The 23170-nt window shown below is 36.9% G+C and overlaps 3 protein-coding genes across 11 annotated transcripts; 2 read left to right on the top strand and 1 right to left on the bottom strand.

Moving 5' to 3' along the window:
• The first annotated feature begins 1858 nt into the window (after positions 1–1858).
• LOC143426092 (sarcosine dehydrogenase, mitochondrial-like) lies at positions 1859–5916 on the top strand. Its single transcript, XM_076899236.1, has 15 exons — positions 1859–1983; positions 2049–2151; positions 2236–2492; positions 2680–2892; positions 2960–3289; positions 3473–3635; positions 3716–3863; positions 3963–4101; positions 4193–4390; positions 4452–4719; positions 4806–4935; positions 5043–5299; positions 5358–5520; positions 5609–5716; positions 5782–5916. Exons 1-15 carry the CDS (start codon positions 1960–1962, stop codon positions 5888–5890), a joined length of 2610 nt encoding a protein of 869 aa, XP_076755351.1. The 5' UTR covers positions 1859–1959; the 3' UTR covers positions 5891–5916.
• On the bottom strand, positions 4724–7109 carry LOC143426091 (peptidyl-prolyl cis-trans isomerase-like 3). The gene is made up of 5 exons (XM_076899235.1): positions 6994–7109; positions 6738–6849; positions 6561–6635; positions 6189–6469; positions 4724–6098 (listed from the first exon to the last, which is right to left on the bottom strand). The coding sequence occupies exons 2-5, from the start codon at positions 6738–6740 to the stop codon at positions 5972–5974; spliced, it is 486 nt and encodes a 161-aa protein (XP_076755350.1). The 5' UTR covers positions 6741–6849; positions 6994–7109; the 3' UTR covers positions 4724–5971.
• A 156-nt stretch (positions 7110–7265) lies between these two features.
• Nocte (no circadian temperature entrainment) lies at positions 7266–21671 on the top strand. Of its 9 annotated transcripts, none has more exons than XR_013102112.1 (20): positions 7266–7721; positions 8739–8886; positions 9129–9380; positions 9584–9737; positions 9825–10019; positions 10109–10401; positions 10500–11079; positions 11191–11871; positions 12313–12749; positions 12849–14750; positions 14906–16897; positions 17690–17884; positions 17960–18268; positions 18733–18918; positions 19074–19209; positions 19346–19696; positions 19767–19891; positions 20076–20385; positions 20495–20732; positions 21136–21671. XR_013102112.1 is itself a non-coding variant. In XM_076899233.1 (20 exons), exons 2-20 carry the CDS (start codon positions 8794–8796, stop codon positions 20644–20646), a joined length of 8313 nt encoding a protein of 2770 aa, XP_076755348.1. In that variant the 5' UTR covers positions 7266–7721; positions 8739–8793; the 3' UTR covers positions 20647–21047. The 9 variants fall into 9 exon arrangements, 7 of the variants coding, with proteins under 7 accessions (XP_076755348.1, XP_076755349.1, XP_076755342.1 ...); XR_013102113.1 differs by having other exon boundaries at positions 9825–10010; positions 12316–12749; XM_076899233.1 differs by lacking the exon at positions 21136–21671 and having other exon boundaries at positions 12849–13110; positions 13141–14750; positions 20495–21047.
• The last annotated feature ends 1499 nt before the right edge of the window (positions 21672–23170 follow it).

The following is a 23170-nucleotide window of genomic DNA, read 5'->3' on the forward strand; positions in this document are numbered from 1 at the left end:
GTTAATAAAGAAAAAATAAGCTTCTCTCTCTCTCTCTCTCTCTCTCTCTTATATATATATAAAAATAAATCTGTACGCATACTTATTTTTTCTTTACATATTATTTAACTGTAAAGAGCGGGAAAAACCGTGACTGGCGTACGTGCAACTAATGCGAATTACATGCTTATGTGTATGCCCACATAAATGTGTATGTTTATGTATGTACTTGCATTAAATATATACAGACAAAAGTAACTTGATATATTACATATATATATAATAATATATATATATATATATATATATATATATATATATATATATATATATATAGGTACACAAATTTAATAATTTTTATGAAATATAGTACTAATGGTTTTAATAATAATGTATACATTAAGTAACCATTATATAAGTACACTGCACAGATGTTTGTACAAATTTGCTAACGTACTTGATGTTTAAACATGGTACGAAAGTGTCATTTACAGTTATTGACTCATAAATATCTTACACACACACACACACACACACACACACACACACGCGCGCGCGCGCGCGCGTAAAGAACAACAATATTAATGCAATACGGATCAATAGTAACATTTACATACGTATAGATATCTATAGGTAGAGTTTATAGTAACACAAGTAGAGTTTATCAAGTTCATGTTTTATTTGTTGAATAAATTCAGTAGTCTTATGGATACTGATAGACGTAAGTAGCACATTGGAAATCCATATTTCTTATACATTTCATCTTTCTATTTTTAACTTTTTAATGAAGCTTTTACGGAATGTATGTAGATATGATATTCTCGTGTTATTTTTAAGCATATAATACGTTAGCAAATTTTGTACAAAAACATATGGTAAACGTTATACGCAGTACTGTTGCTATTTAACTTTATACATTCGTATTCGAAGAACTTGTAACTTCGTTTTCATCCAATGAGATTTCTATTTGGCCATTGTATTGATGTACTTAATACTTTGATGTCCCGATATTTTCAAAGTTTCCACACTTTCCATTGTTCAAACTTAGACAGTGCTTTTCTATTGGCATTTAGTGAGACGGTATTCCCATATAACATAAACTGTATCTCAAAATAAGGATCGAATACAAAATATCATTATAAGGAAACAAAGTTAGATATGTATATACGTATATAACAAATTCTTAGAATATGAATAAGCCAATTTTAGGTACTGTCGCAATTGCATACATGTAATTTTAGGTGTATCGTAACAATTACATTACTTATCATTAAAGATATTCTACTATCTTATGCAATTCGACAAAAATTTAGTGAACAGCGAAATATATACGATATAAATTTCTTTTATATGTGCATTCATTAACTACATACAGTCTGTTAAATATTAAATATGCATTGTTTATACACATGCAACATTACATTTTATTTATTTATTTGTTTATTTATTTATTTATTTTATATTCATACTTAATATTTATTTATGTATAATCCAAAGGCTGTGTATTTAATCAGTTTTAGCGTGTAGCGCGTGTGAGTGTATTCCTCGGATTGATACGGTTATATAGTTTTTATTCGCTGTTTATAAATGCTTCTGCGGAAAGAAAAGTTATCAGTCACGCATGAAATATGTACCTTATACGCGAAATGTTTATTCTTCGGAAAATATATACATTCATTGAAAATTTTTTTATTTAATATCGTTTTTTTTATTGTTATATAAGAATAATATATGATAATAAAAATATTTAGTGTTTTTTCACACAAATTAATACAGCTTAACATGCGTTAACATGCATTAATGTAGTAAAAACGTCGATAATCATTGTAGAAGATTAACCAGTATGTTTGATAACAAGGATTTATAAATAAAGTCGTTAAAACGATAAAGCATAGAGAGAACAATTTTATTATACAGAGTGTAACTTTAAGACATTGTAAATTCATATTATATCTTTTATAATTTTCTTCTTTTTTAAACATGTTCCATTCGATAAAGCATAAGGTATTTTTTATATAATTACACTAGTTTTTATAGGATTCACTAGGTTTCCAACAAATTAGTTTCAGTTACATAATGTACATATACATTGCACAAGATCGATAACAAGAAGAACACCAATCTTATTGTCCAGAATACAATTACCTGATCACGCAGATGTTGTAATAATAGGTAAGTAACAAACTGCTTTGGCTATTTCATACATTAAGTAAACAGCATATATGTAGTATAATTGTGTCATATTATTATACTTAGGTGGAGGTAGCGCAGGTTGCAATGCCCTTTATCAATTAGGGCGTCGTGGCATGAATGCAATACTGTTGGAAAAATCAAAATTAACGTCTGGCACAACATGGCATACTGCTGGCCTTATATGGAGTATGCGTAGTACAAATGATACAGAGACGGAGTTATTAAAAGTTACAAAACACATTGTTAATTCCCTGGAAGAAGAAACTGGAATTAATCCAGGATGGATAAATAACGGTGGTCTTTACACTGCGCATTCCAATGTGAGTATTCAATATTTTTGCTCATTTTCTATTCGTTCTATTTTACTCGTATCGATATCTCTCCTTTTAGTATTATTATTGCTATTATTATTATTATTATTATTATTATTATTATTATTATTATTATTATTATTATATTTTCATTGTTATCGTTTAATATTCAATATCAATTTATCACATATTATAGGAACGATTAGATGAATGCAGAAGATTTGTTACTGCTTCTAAAGCCTTTGGTACCGAGGCGCATCTAATTTCCTCTCGAGAAGTGAAAGAGTTATTCCCTTTATTAAATGAGAATAATATTCAGGGAGCTGTTTACTGTCCAGAAGATGGAGTTATTGATCCTACTATGTTAATAAATGCTCTGACGAAGTCAGCAATAAACAACGGTTGTCAGGTTGAGTTCGTTTCAACAACATTCCTATTTTAACAAGATAATGAATTAATTTATTAATGTTATATAGATCATTGAAAATTGTCCAGTCACAAATATACTTACAAAAGAGACTATTAAAAATACTAGAAGCGTGTATGGTGTGGAAACACAGCATGGCATTATAAAGACAAATATTGTCCTAAACGCTGCTGGAGCTTGGTCGAAGAATATAGCAAACATGATAGACGTGAATATTCCTCTGACACCCATTAAGCACGCTTACATTGTTACAGAACCGATAGAAGGATTGCAAATGCTTCCAAATATTAGAGATGGTGATACCAGCTTGTATTTTCGTATACAGGGTAGTTCCATGTTTATAGGTGCATACGAACAAAATCCTACTTTATTACCATCTGTGAGTTCTCCGATTCAGTTTCCCACTATTTAGATTGCTTAAACAATATTCTGAATACACAGTTAAAGAATACATAGAAACAATTTTAATAAACTGCTTAGCAATTTCCTCGGAATATGATTAAGAGATTCGTGGAAACAATTTTACTAATTTATGTCTGTTTTTATTATTTCCATATAAAAGGCTCCAGAACAATTTTCATTCGGTCTTTACGAATTAGATTGGAATATTTTCAATACATACTTTGAATTAATGATTCAATTAATTCCAAAACTATCAACAACTGGGATAAAAGCCACGATATGCGGACCAGAAAGTTTCACTCCTGATCACCGACCAATTATGGGTAGTTATGTTAGAATTATTTACATATGTTGCCAATATTTTCCCCCACTCTCAACCTTCAACTTTCATTAAATTCTAAAGGTGAGGATCCCCGTTGTTCTGGATTCTTTTATTCTTGCGGTTATAACAGCGCTGGAATGATGTTGGGAGGTGGATGCGGAGAGCAAATTGCACACTGGATAATTAATGGACGGCCCGACAAGTACATGTTCAATTATGATATCAGAAGGTAGAATAATTTATTACTTTGTCTTTTCCTTTGCATTCAACTTTATTCCTGAGTTATTGATGTTTGCATTTTTGTATCTATTGGTTGGTTGGTTTATAGATTTTTACCAGAACAAAGAAACAATTTGATTTGGATAAATGAAAGATCTCGTGAAGCTTATGCAACAAATTACAATATTATATTTCCACATAATCAACCATTAAGTGGCAGAAATCTTAAAACAAATCCTTTTCATAATGTAAGAGTAATATCAATAGCACAGTCTAGTAACGTATAATGTTAAATGATAAAGGATCAATCACTCTATGGACTTGAGCCTTTTTTTTTAGTTACTTGTCGAAAGAGGCGCTTTTATGGAAGAATGTCAAGGCTGGGAGCGACCTGCATGGTTTTTTTTAACTGGAAAAGAAAGGATTACACCTTACGATTATAACACACATTACAATACGGAAAGGAAGCCGGATGACAAATATTGGATGACGTTAGAAAAAGAATATAACTTTCATTTTTCACCATACAACGAAATCGTAAGCAAAACAGAAAAGAATAAGAAATATATCGTAATAGTAAACCTGCAAATTTTATCAGATTAGAGAAGAAGCTCTCGCTTGTCGTAAGAATGTGGCTTTGTTCGATATATCTCATCTTGGAAAATTTTATCTTTGCGGACCCGATGCCCAAAGGGCAGCAGATTATTTGTTCACAGCAAATACAAATTGCAATTTTAACAAAACAATATACACTTGCGCGTTGAATCATGCTGGGGGAGTAGAAATAGTTTGTACAGTTACGGCCCTGAAACCTGGTTCAAGCGGAATTGTACATCCAATATTTAAAGAACAAGCGTTTTACATTGGTACAGTCCCTTTCTTATTTTTACTTTAATATTTTCAGTCATAAATAAGATAATACTATTCTTTACTTGTACTCTCATCTATACAGTGTCAAGTAGCATGTCAACTTATCATACATGGGCTCATATAAATAAAGTAATAACGGAAAAAGGATTTGATGTATCTTTAGATGACGTTACTGAACAAATTGGCATTTTATCCGTGCAAGGACCTAATAGGTACCATATTGTATTGCGTGTAACACCCACATGTATTTGATTTGATCGATTACGATTCGTACAATTTAAACTTATGCTTAAATATTAAGATATTATTCACTTTCTAGCCGACGTTTAGTGGAAACATTAATTGAAGACGATATCTCAGACGAATCTTTTAAATATTCATCTACAAAATTGACAAAAATTAAAAACGAAGTGATCCGTTTAGTTAGACTCAGTTATGTTGGAGAACTTGGGTTTGAGTTACATATTCCGAAATCATCGTGCCAACTAATTTATAAAACTTTAATAAATCATGGTGAGCCGTATAATATGAAGCATGCTGGTTATCGAGCACTGCACAGTCTTAGTTGTGAAAAAGGTATGTAAATGGATTCCATTTTACGAATTCCGATTGCTGACACGATTAAATTTTCTAGGTCATCTCCTTTGGGGATCGGATCTTAGAACAGATGATAATCCTATAGAAGCTGGACTTGATTCTGCCTGTCGCAAAAACGGTGAATATTTGGGTAAAATAGCCGTCGATCGAATGCGCAAAACTGGAATAAAAAAGAAATTGATGCGCGTTCATTTAAAGAGGTACGTATTGAAAAACGATACCGATAATTATTATGCTTACCGTTGATAGAATAATACTAATACAACGTACATATATTGCAATGTGTAGTAACATTCCATTGTGGGGTTCAGAAGTCATTTACAGAAATAACCGTCTTGTTGGTTATTTACGAAGAACAGAATTAAGTTACAGTTATGGGGGTACTATTGGGCATGGGTAAGTATATACAATGACATAAGGCATTGAGTGTAAAAAGATACGATTAACGTTATTGACATTAGATACATAAGACACCCAAATGGAGAAAATGTGACAAAGGAATTTGTAGAAAGTGGCAATTATGAGGTCGAGGCCATGGGAAAACGATACGCAGTGGTTCTTTACAACTAAAAGCTCACCTAATTCCTACAGTAAAAATTTGTTTAAAAATTAAAATATTCAGTTACAATTTTAATACCTTTTTTCTTTTGTTTATCCTGCTAAAGGATTAGCATGTATAGTTACGCTGTTTATTCGAGTCTCTGTAAGTGGTCTATAGTTCTTAGGATTTACCGGTAACTTTTCCAACTGTTCGAGGGTTTCCAAACCATCTATTACCCTAATGATAAAGTAGAAGTAAGGTTTACAGATTAGACATTCAATAATATGTTTAGGCATGAAGAATAAAATGGAAAAGAAATGTATTTACTTTCCAAATAAAGTATATTTTAGATCCAAGTGCGGCTGAGGTCCATATGTTATAAAAAACTGACTTCCATTTGTATTTGGACCATTATTGGCCATAGAGACAAGCCCTCTCGCATTATGTTTTAATTCTTCTTTAAATTCATCTTCTAATTTTCGATTCCAGATCGATGTTCCACCTTTACCAGTTTGTGTAGGATCCCCAGTTTGAACGATAAAACCTTTTATATTTCTATGAAATAAACAATTGTCGTAGTAATTGCTAGCACACAAAGCAAGAAAATTCTGAAAAATAAATAAATCTCATCACTTACACGCATATGATGCGAATCGCTACACATATTCGTGTGTCGTAAAATAAATATAAAAATTTTACCTCGCATGTCTTTGGGCATAATTCACAAAATAATTCTATTTTTATGTCTCCAACGTCGGTATGTAAAGTAACGCTCTACAAATGAAAATCGGTTACAACTTATGTATGTACTTTATGTATGTACGTGTATTATACTTTAACAAGAAAATTGTACCAGTAGTAAATTCCTTTACATACCATTTTTTAGATAGAACTGGTCTATATTCATTAATGGTGGATAAGGCATTACACCTATCACTTTTAAGCCATCATTGACATGCTTGCCTTGCTAGTTCTCTGCTATACGTTACTATAAAAAAAATGCTAATAACTATAACATAATAATAATAATAATAATAATAATAACAATAATAATAATAATAATAATAATAATAATAATAATAATAATAATAATAATAACAATAACAAATGTAGGTACGTATTATATACATACGTAAAGTCGGCCATATTGAACTTTATTGAATGACTAACGAAATCAAATGTACGATTTTATTCCCAACTGAATTCGAGTTTTGCTTAGTATATTGATTTCCAGCGGATTGGAAAAAGATCTAAAAAATTGAAAAATGCGTACTTATCAAATGGAGAAAGAATAAATTTGAATCATTGATATATATATATGTATACTGTATAAGGTGTTATTTAAGAGAGACACAGAAATAATTTGTAACCAATTTGACTTCGGTTCAAAGCGGTAAGGAATAGTTGAAGCAGCGCCACTTATTTCAGCTGAACGTTCCGCTCGTTTCTCGTTGCAAGTAACGGTTAGGTAAAAAAAGATATTAAATATCGTGGGATAAATAAAACTTGTAAAAAGTGCATTTAATACTGTTTAAATTGATAATAGGATTATATTTTATTAATAAAATAAAGGAGCATTTGGTTGTGAAAGTTATCATAAAGAAGTGACAAGAAAATCCAAACTAGTGGCGCGTCTGTGCAAACGGCTCTCTTTGGTCGCATGACGTAATTGTATTGATCGCGGAAGAAGAGCCGAAAGTCGCGCATTCGCCATCTTGGACGAATTGTGGAAAAGAAGTTTCTGTGTCTTGCAGGCGCGGTACGCTTGTAATAATTAGAATCCACGACAATCCGGATATTAATTAGTTTAACTAGAAAGTAACCCCTTTGTCAGTTAGAAACCCATTTGGACGGACCAAGGTAGGTCATTATTTCTTTGATATATTTCTTTCTCGGAATCTTTTTTTCTACGTGGGATCTCTCTTCCCATTTCTCTACCTACTATCATTATTTAGTTTTCGATACTTTCTCGCCTCTTAATACCATTACTCTATTCTTTAGATATTTTTTACGCCGCTACCACTTCGTTAACTTTGTTCCTTGGGAAATTTTTCCAATATCGCGGGAGTGAATCTTTTGTTTCGACGTCTTTCTATCATTTTGACATCACGGTAGAGAGAGAGAGAGAGAGAGAGAGAGAAAGAGAGAGAGATTCGGCCTAATTATTATACCACGTCCCTTTTCGTGTCCCTTCGGTTTATCATTTCCTGGATATTTCAATCGATCGTCGACTAATTCTCGATCAATTCTCACACCCATCTTCGTCTTTCTGTTCCCCGCATCCATACGCTTATCGTAACAAAGCTTTCCGAAACTCTCTTCTATGCCGTTCACTTCCCCCTCACTGAACATTCTTGTCAACTTTTTTGTTTTCTACCGTTCTCTATGAATATTATTTCATCCTTTCCTCCAACTTCTTAACATCTACTTTCCTTCTCGTCTCTTTTCACACTCACTTTTCACCGTTTTTCTTAATATATAACCACTGCCTATAACAATTTTTCTTCATCTTTTTCCCTCCTTTTTCTTATTTCTCTCTTTATTTCTCTTCAGACCAATAAATTATATTAATAATAGCAGGTTGCATTCTTTGTTTCTTTTTCTTTTCTTTTCTTTTCTTTTCTTTTCTTTTCTTTTCTTTTCTCTCCACTCTTTTATGTTTATAATCGTTCCAGGTTTCTATGTTTGTATCTGTTTCTGAATAATTATAAATATCATGCAATCAAGGACTAACAAAATTTAATTGTAACAACAATTTCAGTTTAAAATGTATTCGAAAATGTCGAACTAAATTAAAAAATTAAAAATTAATTATTTCCATATTTATCGTATTGAATTTTATTTTTTAATTGTTATTAATTTTAATTATGATTACAGATAAAGGGTTCGTTCTTTGGGTCTGATTGCTACTAAATGGTTGCCTGCAGACAGCATGTCTACTCTGTCAGGGCTTGTGTCGAAGGGGGAGAAAGGAAAATCCAAGTTCCAATCGTTAGACATCAATAGCTTGTACCGGGTGAGTAGGGTGAGTTGGCCAAATAGTTTTGTTTTTCTTTTTTTCTTTTTTCTCTCCCCCTCCCCCTTCTTCCTTCCTCTCTTTACTTCTTTTTTTGTTTTTCTCTGTTTCCCAATATTTAATTCGTTTTCGCATTACGTGCTTTTCTAGCATAATTAATATATTCATTTGTATCAAGTATTGAGAATGTGAGAATTGAAATGATGGTTTCAAAGAAAATGGAGTTGGTATCCGATTTGTTGTGTACGCAGGGAGAATCTTTAGAGCAACATCAACAGAAAAATACATTACCACGCAAACATGGAATGCAAAGTCTTGGAAAAGTGCCTTCGGCACGGCGACCACCTGCTAATCTGCCTAGCTTAAAAAGTGAACATAGCAGTAACGATCCAGCTGTCAGTCTTGTACCAAGTGGAGGAAGTGGTTGGGCTACTACCAAAGAGTCAACAACTACTACTACTGCTACAACTACTACAGCCATAACCGCATCAGATACATCTACTGTAAATTTTGTTAAAACACACTTATTATGTAAATTTTCGAGCATCATTGAAGTATTACTTATTGCTGACCAATTTAACGATTAGTAAAGGAGATATATAGTGGTTAATGTTTATATTTTGTTCTCTACGTAAGACTGATAAGACTCTTGAATTTATTACGGATTGAAAGAAATAATTGATAAAACTAATTATTCTATTGTCAGTCAAATTCTTCATCGGCACAATGTGTTGTGGGAAGTGTCGCAACAGCATCGCTGCATCCATTACTACCAGGGCAACAAAATATTTCGCAACCTCCTTACTCGACAGATGCAAACAACAAATCATGGAGTGCAATAATGAGCAGATCTGGAGATGGTATAATTGGCAAAATTGCACCATAAACGTGTGCTTATTTGTTGTAAAACTTTTAATTAGAATATTGTTTAATGTTTTAATATTTAGGTGTTGTATCTGGTGGTCAGCAGCAGCAGCAACAGCAGCAGCAGCAGCAGCAGCAACAACAACAACAACAACAACAACAACAACAGCAGCAGCAGCAGCAACAACAGCAGCAGCAGCAGCAGCAGCAGCAGACAAATCGGGAATTAAATGCACAATACGGACCTGGACCAAGTTTACGACCTCAAAGTACGATTTGTACGAAAAGTTAATAAGATAACTATATGTCGGAGAGAAAATTGAACATTCAATTTATTTATTATATAAAACTTGTAATTTTGTTATAGCGGAAGGAAGTTGGATACAAGGTGGAAGTCGTACAGCAAATGGTGCAGGAATAGGAACTACTGGTTCCGCAAATGGGAATTCCGGGGTCCAGGTCCCCCCTTTGAATATTACTGGATCAGGAGGACATGCGGACATATCCGGTGGCGGCCGACAGAACTTGGTCCAATCTCCCAACATGGCCATGGGCCAGGGAGGCCCACACAATTCTTCAAACAATCAGAATATATTGAATTCTAGCTCTCATCAAGTTGGTCCAAATTTACATCACTATAGAGGACTCATTCCTTCATTTGTAAGTTCTACCGTGCATATATATTTCTAGTTATTACTTGATTTTACTTAACGTTATTGATATTTGACAAATACATTTCTTTATTTGTATACACTTAGATGTGCTGCGGAAATTTTTCTGGTGGATTTCCTTCACAATTTTCATCAAACGCAAGTACCACTGGGCCGAAACCCCGGTTCAGTTATTCTTCAGAACGCTTCCCTCCTCCGGCTGTTCGTCAACAAGAGCGCGAGCGCGTGCCCGAGGAAGAGATTATTACACGACCAATCATTAAAGAAGAAGATCTTACGCGAATGGACGATATTTCTCGCGATGCCGGCTGGGCGGCGCATGACGACATCGATTATAATCAAAAGCTTGCCTTTAGCGATGATGAACCAGATACTGAACCTTCGAAAAAAGATGAAAAGAGGGACAATAAGGATGAGAAAAGTGAAGAAAATTCAATGGAGGATAGAGGGGAGAAGATCAGGGACAATAACCGTGAGAGTCGTGAAAATCGTGATAATCGTGACAATCGTGACAATCACGATAATCGAGATCTAAAGGATTCCCGAGATCAGGCGACTCATCGTCCGTGGACTCAGAGCTCTTTAGCCCGCGATCTTCGTGGCGGCTCGAACGGGTCTGGTACTTATAGCGGCCAGTCACAGCTACATTCGGCGCATTCCTTGAAAGGTCGGAACATTTTCTTTCGCATTAGTAATTTTCTCTTTCGTATTTTGTATCTCGGGTATTGAATCGTGATTTTATATAATCTCGTTTATCGAGCATTTCCTTAAAAAACAGGTGTAGAAGATGATGAAGCGTGGAACGAGAGACGCAGGTTAAAAGTTGTTGAAGTTGCGTCTGCTGTTGAACGCGCTCGACAACGGAAAGAAGAGGAAGAAAAACGATATCAAGAATCAACTAGACAAGCGGCAGCTAAAAAATTGCAAGATTTAGAGCAAAAGATGAAAGAGAAACAAGCCAATGAATCGAAAGGCTTGATAACCGTTCCACCAGTGCCGATCCCAGTTCCCGATTGGGAACGAGAAAGGGAAAACAGGGAGCGTGAAAATAGAGAACGAGAGCGATCCGAAGGGAAAGACGAAAAGTCTTTGAACCGCGAATCCCGTGAAATTAGAGACGGCCCAAAAGATGGTAGAGATTCGCGTGACCAATTGATATCAGATTTCCGACAAACCGATCGACAAGGGTTTGTCAGACAAGATAGTAATCGCAATGATCGTGAAAGAGAACGAGACCGTGAACGCGATCAAAGAGACACGAGGGACCGTGAACTTCACGCCCCATTTTCTCGACATTTTCAAAACAATTTACCGCCACGATTTCAAAAACAACAAGCGGAAAAGATCAATGCTGGTCTTAACCGGATTTCTCCTAGTACGGAGAGATCATCTACTCAACCCGTTTCGTTTTCCCAACAGTACGATCCCGGTAGATGGGTTCCTATTCACAGCTCCTTAAGTAAGTTGGACCGACTTTTGTGGTTCACATATATGTATATTAGTAACACGATCCAATATATCGCGTGACACTGTTTAAAGAGTAATTTCAAACAAGTTTTAACGAATAAGTCGAATTATTTCATTATTCATTCGTTAAACAACGTCGCGCGAGTATTAAATCTCTGTCTCTGTCTCTGTCTCTTCCCCCCCCCCCCCCCCCCATGCGCGCGCCTATCGTATATTTCATTTACAACTAATTGAATTGAGATTATTATTATTTAGAAATTTCAAGTTTTCAAAATGATAAAAAAAGTTTAATTAGTTTTTGCTTTTGTTATTCTTCTATAATCGTTTTCTCTCTCTCCCCCCCCCTCTCTTATCTACCGCTTTCACTAAAATGTTGCTCTGCATAATAGATACTGTTATTTTATTCCATCCTATTGAATGTAATTTGTATTAGTAGACAGCAACCTAAAGCTATCGTCACATGGTGCTTCATCCCAACGACGTAGTAGAACAGATTCAGACATTTCCACTTCGATGGACGATGATCGACCTCCATCGCGAGATTACCGTGGTTCTCTACGAGAAGATCGCTATCGGCCTTCTTCGCATCGACCATACGAGGCACGCAAGTCAAGCGGAGGTTATTACGAGGAATATAATCGCAATTGTAGAGATCATGATTACGAAGATAGACATTCGCGTGATTCGTGGGAACGTGATAGATACTTCGATGATAGTAAAGATAGAGACTCAAAGGATAGTATAGAGTCTAGAGAAATAAGAGAGGCTCGAGATGTTCGTGATAATCGTGCCAATAGGGATAATCGAGATGCGAGAGAACCTCGAGAACGAGATAGCAAAGATAAAAAGGATTACGATAATTATTTGAAGGTATACAACATTCCTTTTATTATATTTTCTTAGTGTTCACAATATTAAAGTATTCCAGTTCCTGTATTTCACTTACACATTTTATGTTTATCTACATAGGATCCCTTTGACGATCGTAATCGTGAACGCGATCGTGAACGGGAACGGGAACGAGAACGAGAACGGGAACGGGAACGAGAACGCGAACGAGAACGCGAACGCGAACGCGAACGCGAACGCGAACGCGAACGAGAACGTGATCGCGATCGTGATCGTGATCGCGATCGTGATCGTGATCGTGATCGTGATCGTGATCGTGATCGTGATCGCGATCGTGAGCGTGAACGCGAACGCGAACGCGAACGAGACCGTGATCGTGATCGTGATCGTGATCGTGATCGTGATCAAAGAGAAAGATCGGAAAGTACCGAATGGCGCGAGGAACGTATTATTCAAGAAAGAGTGATCGATAATCGCCGTGATACACAACGGGAAGAAAGAATGGAGCGCAATGAACGTCCACAAAGACCAGATTCTCGCGATAGTCGTGCATCCCGAGAATCAAAAACGTCCTTACGTGACGACGATTCGCATAAACTGCGAGATTCTTGCAGCTCTTGGGTAAACGAAGTTACCGATTACGAAGAAAGCAAACGTGATATGTATCACGAAGACACACGAGAAAGAGAAAGAGAAAGAGAACGAGAACGAGAACGAGAACGTGAACGAGAAAGAAGGCAACCTCTAGGTCCTGTGACCAAGGAGAGAATCGAGGCGGATGAATTGAAAAGCGAAAAACGTAACCTAACTCAATTAAAACGAACGGGTTCCGATCAACAAGAGAAAAAAGATCAGACGAAAGAATCGATATTGGATGCGAAAAAGGAGACGGATGTTTGGAATAGAAAGGTCGATCGAATAAACGAAAGTAATCGGGTAATGGAAAGATGTGAGAATTCACCAAAGGCATGGGCGGATGCTGTATCTCCAACTTTTGAAAAGGAAGAGGAGAAAAGCTTAGAACCAATTAAAAACGATAAAGACTCGGAGGAGTTAAAACAGAATTTCGATAAATTAAATCTCGAGAAAAGAGAATTGACAGACACGCTGAACGAGGATGTAGTAATAACGGGTGAGCAACAATTGAAAGAAGATAAACGGGACAAACATATTCGGAACAGAACGAGCAGCGGTGGATCTAATTCGAGAGTGCGTGATTCTCGGGGTGGACGTCAATGGGGAAGCAGTACTTACAGCGTGTTTACTCGAGGATGGCGGGGCCCAGAATCAAGGGGACGAAGAGGTGGACCTAGGGCCACTATTAGGCCATCTTCTGCTAGAAGCGGTTCGTACGGACATACCGATTCGGAAAACAGTGCCGACGAGGTATCTGGTTCCACTGAATCCGGGAAAGAGGAGAAGAAACCGGTCAGATCACCGAAGCCTAGTCAAAAGATAGAGAAAGAGGAACGCAACCGCGAATCGGTGGTGTCTCAACGAGATGAAAAACGTGCCGATTATTCTCAGTCGCAACGCAGCGATAAGCGAGCTTACGATAGTAAAACAAGCCGCGAAGGTTTTGCTCCTTCGGGTGAACCGTCTCGTCGTGGTCGAGGTAGCAGTTTCCGTATTCGTAGCGCAGCTACTACTGGCAGCCGTATGGAGGGATACGGCCCCCCATCCAGTAAGAGCCCGTTCTCTTCCGAACGCAGCATCGATGAAAAATCAAATTTTTTGCGACAAAATCCTCCGACACCTACTTCGGAAAAGGAGGGAAATTCTTTGCTACCGCTGCCACAAATCGAATCTACCGATGATAAAATTATAGCAAAACAACAAGCACTTACCGCTGGAATAACTGGGAAACGCGCCAAATCACCGAATCAACAGTCACAACAAAATCAACAGACCTGTAACAAACAAGATATAACTCACGGGAACAACAGTGCTTCTTCTCAAAAGGTACAAGGTACAAGAAAGGAAGAATCTCGTTCGAAAAGGACTCGCAGTGGAAGTAGGAGGGTAAGTAGCGCCGGGTAACGGTAACATTCGCGGTAAACCTGTTTTATATCCTATTTAAAAGAAAAAAGTATAAAGAAAGTAAATTTGATAAAGAACATTTTTCCGATGCTATTTAACCGAATGATTTATATATGAATTGACTTGTATGTTTATAGGGTAGAGATAACCGTGAACTACGGTATCGTTGTAGCGGTGGTAACGTATCGAAACAAGCCTCGTCGGATGTAGGAAATGAAGATTGGGAAACTACGTCTGAGAACAGCGAAGAACACGTGGAGGACCATAAAGAGTCGCGCAGCAGTCGTAATAAACAGTTTTCTGTGCGTATCAACGCCGGTAGCAATCAAAATGCTGTCCCGTCGAATGTACATTCACGTAGAAACGAGCAAACAGCAGGAAACAACCGTGAGCAGCGTGAAAAAAATGTAAAGTCTTCCAACGCAACGTCTCGAGCCCCTGGCGCGGAAAAACGGAACCTACAGAATTCCAGTTTTTCCAATCAGAAAAATCATTCTAGCAGCATTCCACCGTTGATACAGACTACTCAAGTGCAAAACGGAAGGTCGCGAAATCAAATATCTGGGAATAATTCGATGACTTTAAATAAGTCGATCACGGCGAGAGATAGTACGGTTAATCGTATCGATGAAATAAAGCTAAACGATCCTAATTTGGTTAGCCAAGCTCTCAGTGACGTTAATAAGAAGCCCCAGAATAAAGAAAAAAAAGGTACGATCGACTGTGAAGTAGAACTGAATAATTGCACCGAGGATGTATCTAACATTATCGAAGACAAGGTCGATTCAGATGGTTTCCAAGAGGTTCGTTCGAAGAAAAATGTAAAAGAGTCAAGACACGGCCAGAAAGAAGAGACGAAACCGATAAAACGCGAAAAGGAAAAGGAGAGAGAACGCGATCGTTCAAAATCGAAAGGGAATAGTAGCGCGCAACAAACGGCTCCTTCGCAACAGCAAGTGCAAAATATACCGCCTTTGCTTGGTCAAGCTATACCACAACCTGCGAGCATGTTGCAAAAACAGTACGATAGAACTTCGAGAAGTCAAAAGCTTGCACCAAGATTCCAAAAGCAACGGCTAGCAAAGCAACAGCAGCAACAGCAACAACAACAGCAAATATGTGCATCTGAATCTAATGACCCGGGCAAAATCAACATCTCGTCGAACAACTACACAAAGGATTCCTCCAGCGGGCCTGCGCCTCCGCCATCCGTTAACGCTTGGGATAAACCGTTCACCAGTCAATTGCGATCTAATTCCCCGTCGGCTGTTCCTGCGGATATTCAACTGATACCTGCTTTGTCCGCGCAGAACGATCACGGTCATAGTCATACCCATGGTCATAGTCACGAAGCTAACGAGCAGATCAATTCTAGTAGTAGCAGCCAACGGAATTCGCCGAATGGTGAAAAAATCGCTAGCAAAAGTTTGAAGGATCAGATGATAGAGAAAAGCTCGGTCTCCGATGTTTCATCGCCGCCTGTTCAAACGCTGATTTTTGAGAATACCAATTACTCGAAAACGACGAAAGCTGGCCCTTCGGATTTAGCGGTAAAAACGAAATTTCCAAGTCATATGAAAACTCAACAGCAACGCGTTGAAAAACGCACGGATCTGGACGAGGAAGGTAATACCGCTACCAGCATGCAACAGCAACAACAACAGCAACAGCAACAGAGTCTTCCTGTAGCGTTCTCGAATAAGCCGAATGATTTGATTAAGGATAAGAATCAAGACCCGATTCAGATGCCACTTTCCTTTAATAAAAACGAGGATAACGCCGATATGAAGTTAGATTTCACGTTCGATTCAGATTTGTCCCAATTGACCGAAGATAAAAATAAAAGTTTAGGAATGACCAGATCGATGCACATAGCTACTGGTCAGAATACTATTTCGCCTTCAACGGCAGAGCTTAATTTAAAGATTGCCTCGGTAAAAAAAGTATGGGAAAATGCACCTCCTATGCCAACCGTGGTCGAACACGAGGACGGCAATGTTGTCAGTGCTGCTAATACTTTCCCTCAAGCATTTGAAAGTACGGATGTTGATGATAGTTACAGCCCTCATCAACAGTACAATCAAAATAACATGAAAAATGAAATAACTACTTCTACGAACGTCTGCAAGGTAAGAAGTCATTTCGCGAACATTATATCATGTTATCATGCATGCATATCTGAACTATTACATCACTAGAAATTGACTTGGTATTCAGCAGAAACTCGAGTTAAATGCATTTCCTTGCTTACTTTGTCCATTTTGTTATTTTCTCTGATTATTTTAATGTTTCTTGTTCGAATTTGAAAATTCCCTTGAACAGTTAGCATGGTGAAAATCAGAAAGGTAAGTGGCTAACGCGCATTCCATTTCGCTTGTCTCACCGTAGAGAAAATCATCTATTTCTACGACGACATTCTCCAAACTATATTCCGCATTAACGCATTACTCGTGTCACGTATTTATTATTATCCCATACGTTACGGTTCTACTCTTTCATCACCGTATTAGGCGGTGATCGTTATCATCGTTACCTAAATTTTTGTTTTCCTTTTTTTGTATATTCTTTTTATACTCGTGGTAGCCGTCGTTATCAACATTGTCATCGTCGTCGTTGTATTATATCATATCCATCGGGGTCATCTCGAGCGGGTGCATCTATCTTCGAGAATGAAATAATTTCCGTTTAATAATCCTTCTTACATGATTGAACTTACGCGGTTAGCAATGAACCTAACTATTTTCACCAGAAGTTAAAGGAAGATTGAAAAAATAAGAAGAACAAGTTCGAACGAAAAGTTCGCGTTGTTCGGTGTCAGCATCGATTAGAATGGCAGTTGATAGTGATGTAAATAGAAAACTACAAATAACGAAACACCATGTCCCTTGTGGGAAGATGCTGACTCTTTGCCTGATGCGCAGCTGGTTCCCCCGCAGGTGAAGCCGCAGCAACAGTCCTCGGGAAGCAGTACCGGTCAGTCTGGTTCAACCGTTCCTGGACCAAGTCCTATCGGAGCAGGCCAAAGTCCTATCGGACATCCTCCCGTTAGTCTTCAAGGACCATTGAGCCCGCCCCCATTTAACTCGACCGGGCAACCCTCTCACATTAATTATCAGGTAATTAGTTGGTTTGGCTAGTTATAATATATAATAATAGTATATTATCTCGGCTTAACTGTTTCCGTTTTACAGGAATTCCCGCAATACCCTGGTTCTCAAGCCGCTCAATACGGTAGCATGTCTGCCATACCTTCTCCGCCAGCGGTGTTATTCAACACTGGTTCTGGTCAACTTCCAGCACAAGCGGGAGGTCTTTACGGGGCGTTCCAATTAGATCAAAGTCGATCTCCTTTCACACAATATCCACCGTATGCGCCATCTCTTCAAAATTCGTTCAGTCAGCAGAACGTTTATTTACAACAACCTCCGCCTCCGCCTCCGCATGCCCCCAATGCACCTACTCCGGATATGTATCAAAACAATCTATCACAGTATCGTATCGTAAGTAATATTCGATTATATAATATATCACACGCGTAATATTTCTCGTGTTTTTCGATGCATCTCAACTTGAATAAATTGACCAAGTTGACACTTTACGCACGATGATTGTGCGTGCGTGCGTGCGTGCGCGCGTATGTATGTATGTATAGTAGGTAGTACACAAGCTGAAACAGCGTGCGTTCCAGAAACCTTACAGGAAACGACTCGATGAACATTTTTCGAATACTAAACGATAAGGACACGAGACTTTAATTAAACTAGAATCAATTTTATGAAACAATGGTTTTGCAGAAAAGAAGAAGAATAATAATTAAAAGTTGAATACTCGATCGTAAATATCGCATAAATCGCAGTGTTATATTAAAGTTCAGTACTGATAATGTCGCCCAGAGGCTCTTTTGTAGTACTCCAGTGATACTCTATGTACGTAATGTATACCGTAGGCAACTGCTATTTTACAGACAGCAGCCGCTGCTCCACCGTTCGGTCAAAACCAACAGCTGAGTAACAATCCGAATACGGTTCTAATTAGCTCTTCGTCGAACTCGTTGATGTCAGCTAGCGTAAAGCCATCTTCGCAACCTATCGGTGCCATCGGGACGAAAGCTCCACACTTTCAAGCACCGTCTGCTCCACAACCAAATCCAGTATGTCATTTTCTAGTTTAGTCTAGTGACGCATATTTAATATCTAATTTGTCACGCGTAATTATTTATCAGATTATTTGCAAGATGTCTTTCTCTTTTTTCTTTTTGTTTTTTGTTTGTTTTTTTTGTTTTTTTTTTCTTTTTTTTTTTTTTAGTTAACGTACATACCGTATGATCCAAACCAAGTACTCGGCGTGAGTGGCAGTTACATGGGCAATTCCCAATTGGTACAGAGACCTGGTCCGAATGTACAAGCCTCGGCCAATAGTTATTATAGCGCAACTTCGGCTGGTAAGTAATTACGCACACGTATACGTGTGTATATGCAATACACATATATTAATGATTCCTTTTAGAACTGTAACACTGTTGTCACTGGTTATTTCGTCTCATTCGCAATGTTTCATACTTTTCCCGTTCATTGCAGATGTATTTCCCGGATCACAAACAGGTTTTTATCAGCCAGGGGGTGCCACGCAGCAGACTGGTACCCACTACGGGCTTCAGGGATTCGGTCAGCACAGCCAAAGCTTAGCAACCGGAAGTGCTACTCCTGTTGGACTTCAAAACTTCAGCTCAGGGTTTTTATCTAGTTCGGGTTTACAGATCGCTGCAGCTGCAGCTGCTCAGCAATTTCGTAATCCGACCGGAGGACTTCCCGGACCAGCGAACGCAGGTCCTACTTTTCTTAGCAAACATCAGCCACAAGAGCAACCTAGGCAATTAAAGAGTCCATCGGGTAACCAGCAGGATGTCCTTGCATCAGTTTTCAGTTCTAGTAAGTCTATCGAACATTACGTTACTCGTTACAACCTATAGAACGTAATAAAAACAAGAAATTTTTCCAGCACCACAAATACCGTCTCCTAAATCGAGAAACTGCAAGCAACAGTCTTCTGCTCAACAACCACAACCCAGTCCAACACAGCATCACAAATATCAGCAATATCAAGGTGTTAGTCAGTCAGCTTTGGTAAGTAGCGATGTTCGAATTAATGTTCTTACTTCTTTCTGCAAATGTAAAATAAAAATAATATAATTTTAGTAGAGTACCATACTAATGTTGTTGCACCGAAGATTTACGAACGATATTAAACAAAAGTTGGATGAAAAGATAAAAAGCGAGAGAGAACTGTCCATGAAAAAAATTGTTGCAGGTTTTACAACAAAATATACGCGGCATGGGTATGCCACCACGCGCCGGAATTCAACCTTCGCAACAAAGATATCCACCGCCTATTCAGAGACCAGTAGTACCATTTACACCTGGTCCAAATCCGAATAATCCTACGCAACAGCAGCAGCAGCAACAGCAACAACAACAACAACAGCCTAACTGCATACCGTCGCAGCAACAACAACAACAACAACAAACTCAAATCAACCGTCACAGACCGAATCTGCATCAACAACAACAACAACAGCAACGAAATATGAAGATACAACAACAATATTACTCTACTCAAGGTTCGCGCTTGTCACGTCGTATTGATACGAACAATCGTTGAGGAAATCGTCAAGTTAAAGAATTCAATCTCAACAATCGTTCCTATGTTGTTTTGTTCTTCGTTTTCAGGAAACGTCAAAATGGATACAAATGAAAAAACGGATTCGCACAATGATAAAATCAACGACGGTAATTCTGGTACACAGCAAGGAGGCACTAAACCAAACGTAAATTCACAAGACAATGACAATAAGGAAGAAGTGAACCAACAAAATGAGTGAATGAATTGTGATAAAGAACACTTGATTTACCATTTGAAACATACAATTTATGATTATACACGTATTGGTATGACGTCGATCGAAAGGTAAATGATAACGAATAACTTATATTTGGTCATATGCGCGGAGTGCATTAATACTCCTACTGGTATTGTATTTGTCGATTTAAAGCGGCTTGCGAGCTTCGAATTCGTAACGTAATCACATTACTTGACTACGTCTAATTGGCGCAATTTGACTCTGTGCTGTCCTGTGTCATGATGGTGTATTGTAAAGGATGGAAAAGATCATTAGGTGATACTGTTGTACCCACCACCAATGCTTCTCCGAATTAACAATTACAAATCTTACATCTTATGAATTCTTAACAAACAAATCGCTTTTATCGAACATACCTTTCTGTTCGATAGCAAATATCCTGCGAATAATGGAAATTGATCGATACCATCGAGAATATTTATCATCGTCATAAAAAAGAAATCCTTGCAGATTAGTTCTTTCAACGACACCAACAATACTTCGTTTAGTAAAAAAGAAAAAAACAAAAAACGTACTAATTAAAATAAATGATTAGACTGATGCGCACAACATACACCTCTACTCGATGTCAATCGATCATCCTAAAACAATTGATAACATTTGCATCACCAATGAAGATAAAAGATATGCACAAGACTTACGTTTCTGTAGATGGATACGATGGCGGTCTGTGGTATATGATAATGTAAAAGCCAGTTTTTCGTGAAACATAGTTCGACAAAGATATTGCACGACCGTTGCTACAATTTGTAGGGCGTCATTAAAACGGAAAAACAATACAAACCAATAAAGAAGACTGTTGTGTGTATATCGAAATTGCAAAACAAATAAATAAGAATATCCATGCGATGGTCGTATAGATCTGCATGACGTTGTCCCTGATGCAATGTGACAAGTAAACAAGTTCGTGTACATTAATCGTTTATTATTAATATACTGTGAGGTCATGACGAAGCTTATGAAAAATAAATAGTGCAACAATTGTTTATAGTATTGAATATATTATCATGACCTAGCCACTCTAAAAAAAAAAAAAAAGAGTACCAATTATTAGGAGAAATGTAATAATACAAGAAATGTTGCTTGCAGAAGTACGAAGTGCGTTCGATTATTTCGCGTACAATGTTTCGCTAAATTATAGCACTGTCTGTCGCAACAAATATGGCGTAGAGGAAAAATTGTATATTCTCTGCTTTCTTTCGAATTCAAGCATTATTACTATTATTATTACTATTACTATTACTATTACTATTACTACTACTATTATTATCATTATTATTATTATTATTATTATTATTATTATTATTATTATTATTATTACTATTACTATTAATTATTGATTATTATTATAATTATTATTATTATTATTATTATTATTATTATTATTATTATTATTATTACTATTACTACTTCTACTACTACCATTTTATTTTAATTTTATTTTATTTGTAGTACTATTGTCATCCATTACCATCATCATTATATTTCCACTGTATTACTATACTACACATATATAATATATGATCATCATCACCGCTGTTGTTACTACTGCCGCTGCTACTGTTATCATTTAATACCATTAATACCACCAGTATCGCAAGAATCATTATTGTAATTGTTATTATAAATATTATGGCTATCGTTATTGCTACCACCACCGCCATCATTATTGTCGTTACGATATCGTTATCATCATCATCATCATCATTATTGTCGTCGTCGTCGTCGTCGTCGTCGTCGTCGTCGTCGTCGTCGTCGTCGTCGTCGTCGTCGTCGTCGTCGTCGTCGTCGTCGTCGTCGTCGTCGTCATGATCGTCATCGTCATCGTCATCGTCATCGTCATCGTCGTTGTCGTCTTCATTTCATGATCATTGTCATTATCGTTATTGCCACTCTCAACAACAACAACATTATTATGATTACTATTATTATTATCGATATTATGGTAATGAAACCAATGAAAATAAATGGTAGTACTTACCATTACTGTTAATTTTTATTAATTTTCTTAGATCAAGGAATATTTATTTAAAAAAATTTCATGTAATTGTTATTACAATATGAGGAAGCTACCAAAAGTCTGTGCATGTACTGCCAATTCTATCATCGTTCATCACCATCCTTGAACTCTATACACTCTCGATTAATAATATGTCTTTTTCGTAATACTCTAAAGAAAATAAGAATATAATACAAAACAATAGCAGTTTCAATTTATTTAAAATACGTCTGTCAAAGAAAACTAGTATTATTTCATTGTTTTCATCTGTGCTTGCCAAGAAATTTAATGGCCTTAATTGCAAAATTGTGAACCATAATAACTAGTGAAAAAATACACAGTTGAAAAACACTTGAGATACGGTGCTTTTAACTTATTGCCACGTAAATATATATTTTTCAAATAACTGTATAATGTACCAACTTCTTACACGAGAAGTATGAGAATAATGCTATGTACCATATCACCGCATGTAATAATGATCGC

The sequence above is a fragment of the Xylocopa sonorina genome, chromosome 8 (genome assembly GCF_050948175.1).
Source record: "Xylocopa sonorina isolate GNS202 chromosome 8, iyXylSono1_principal, whole genome shotgun sequence".
In the NCBI taxonomy this organism is placed as follows: domain Eukaryota; kingdom Metazoa; phylum Arthropoda; class Insecta; order Hymenoptera; family Apidae; genus Xylocopa; species Xylocopa sonorina.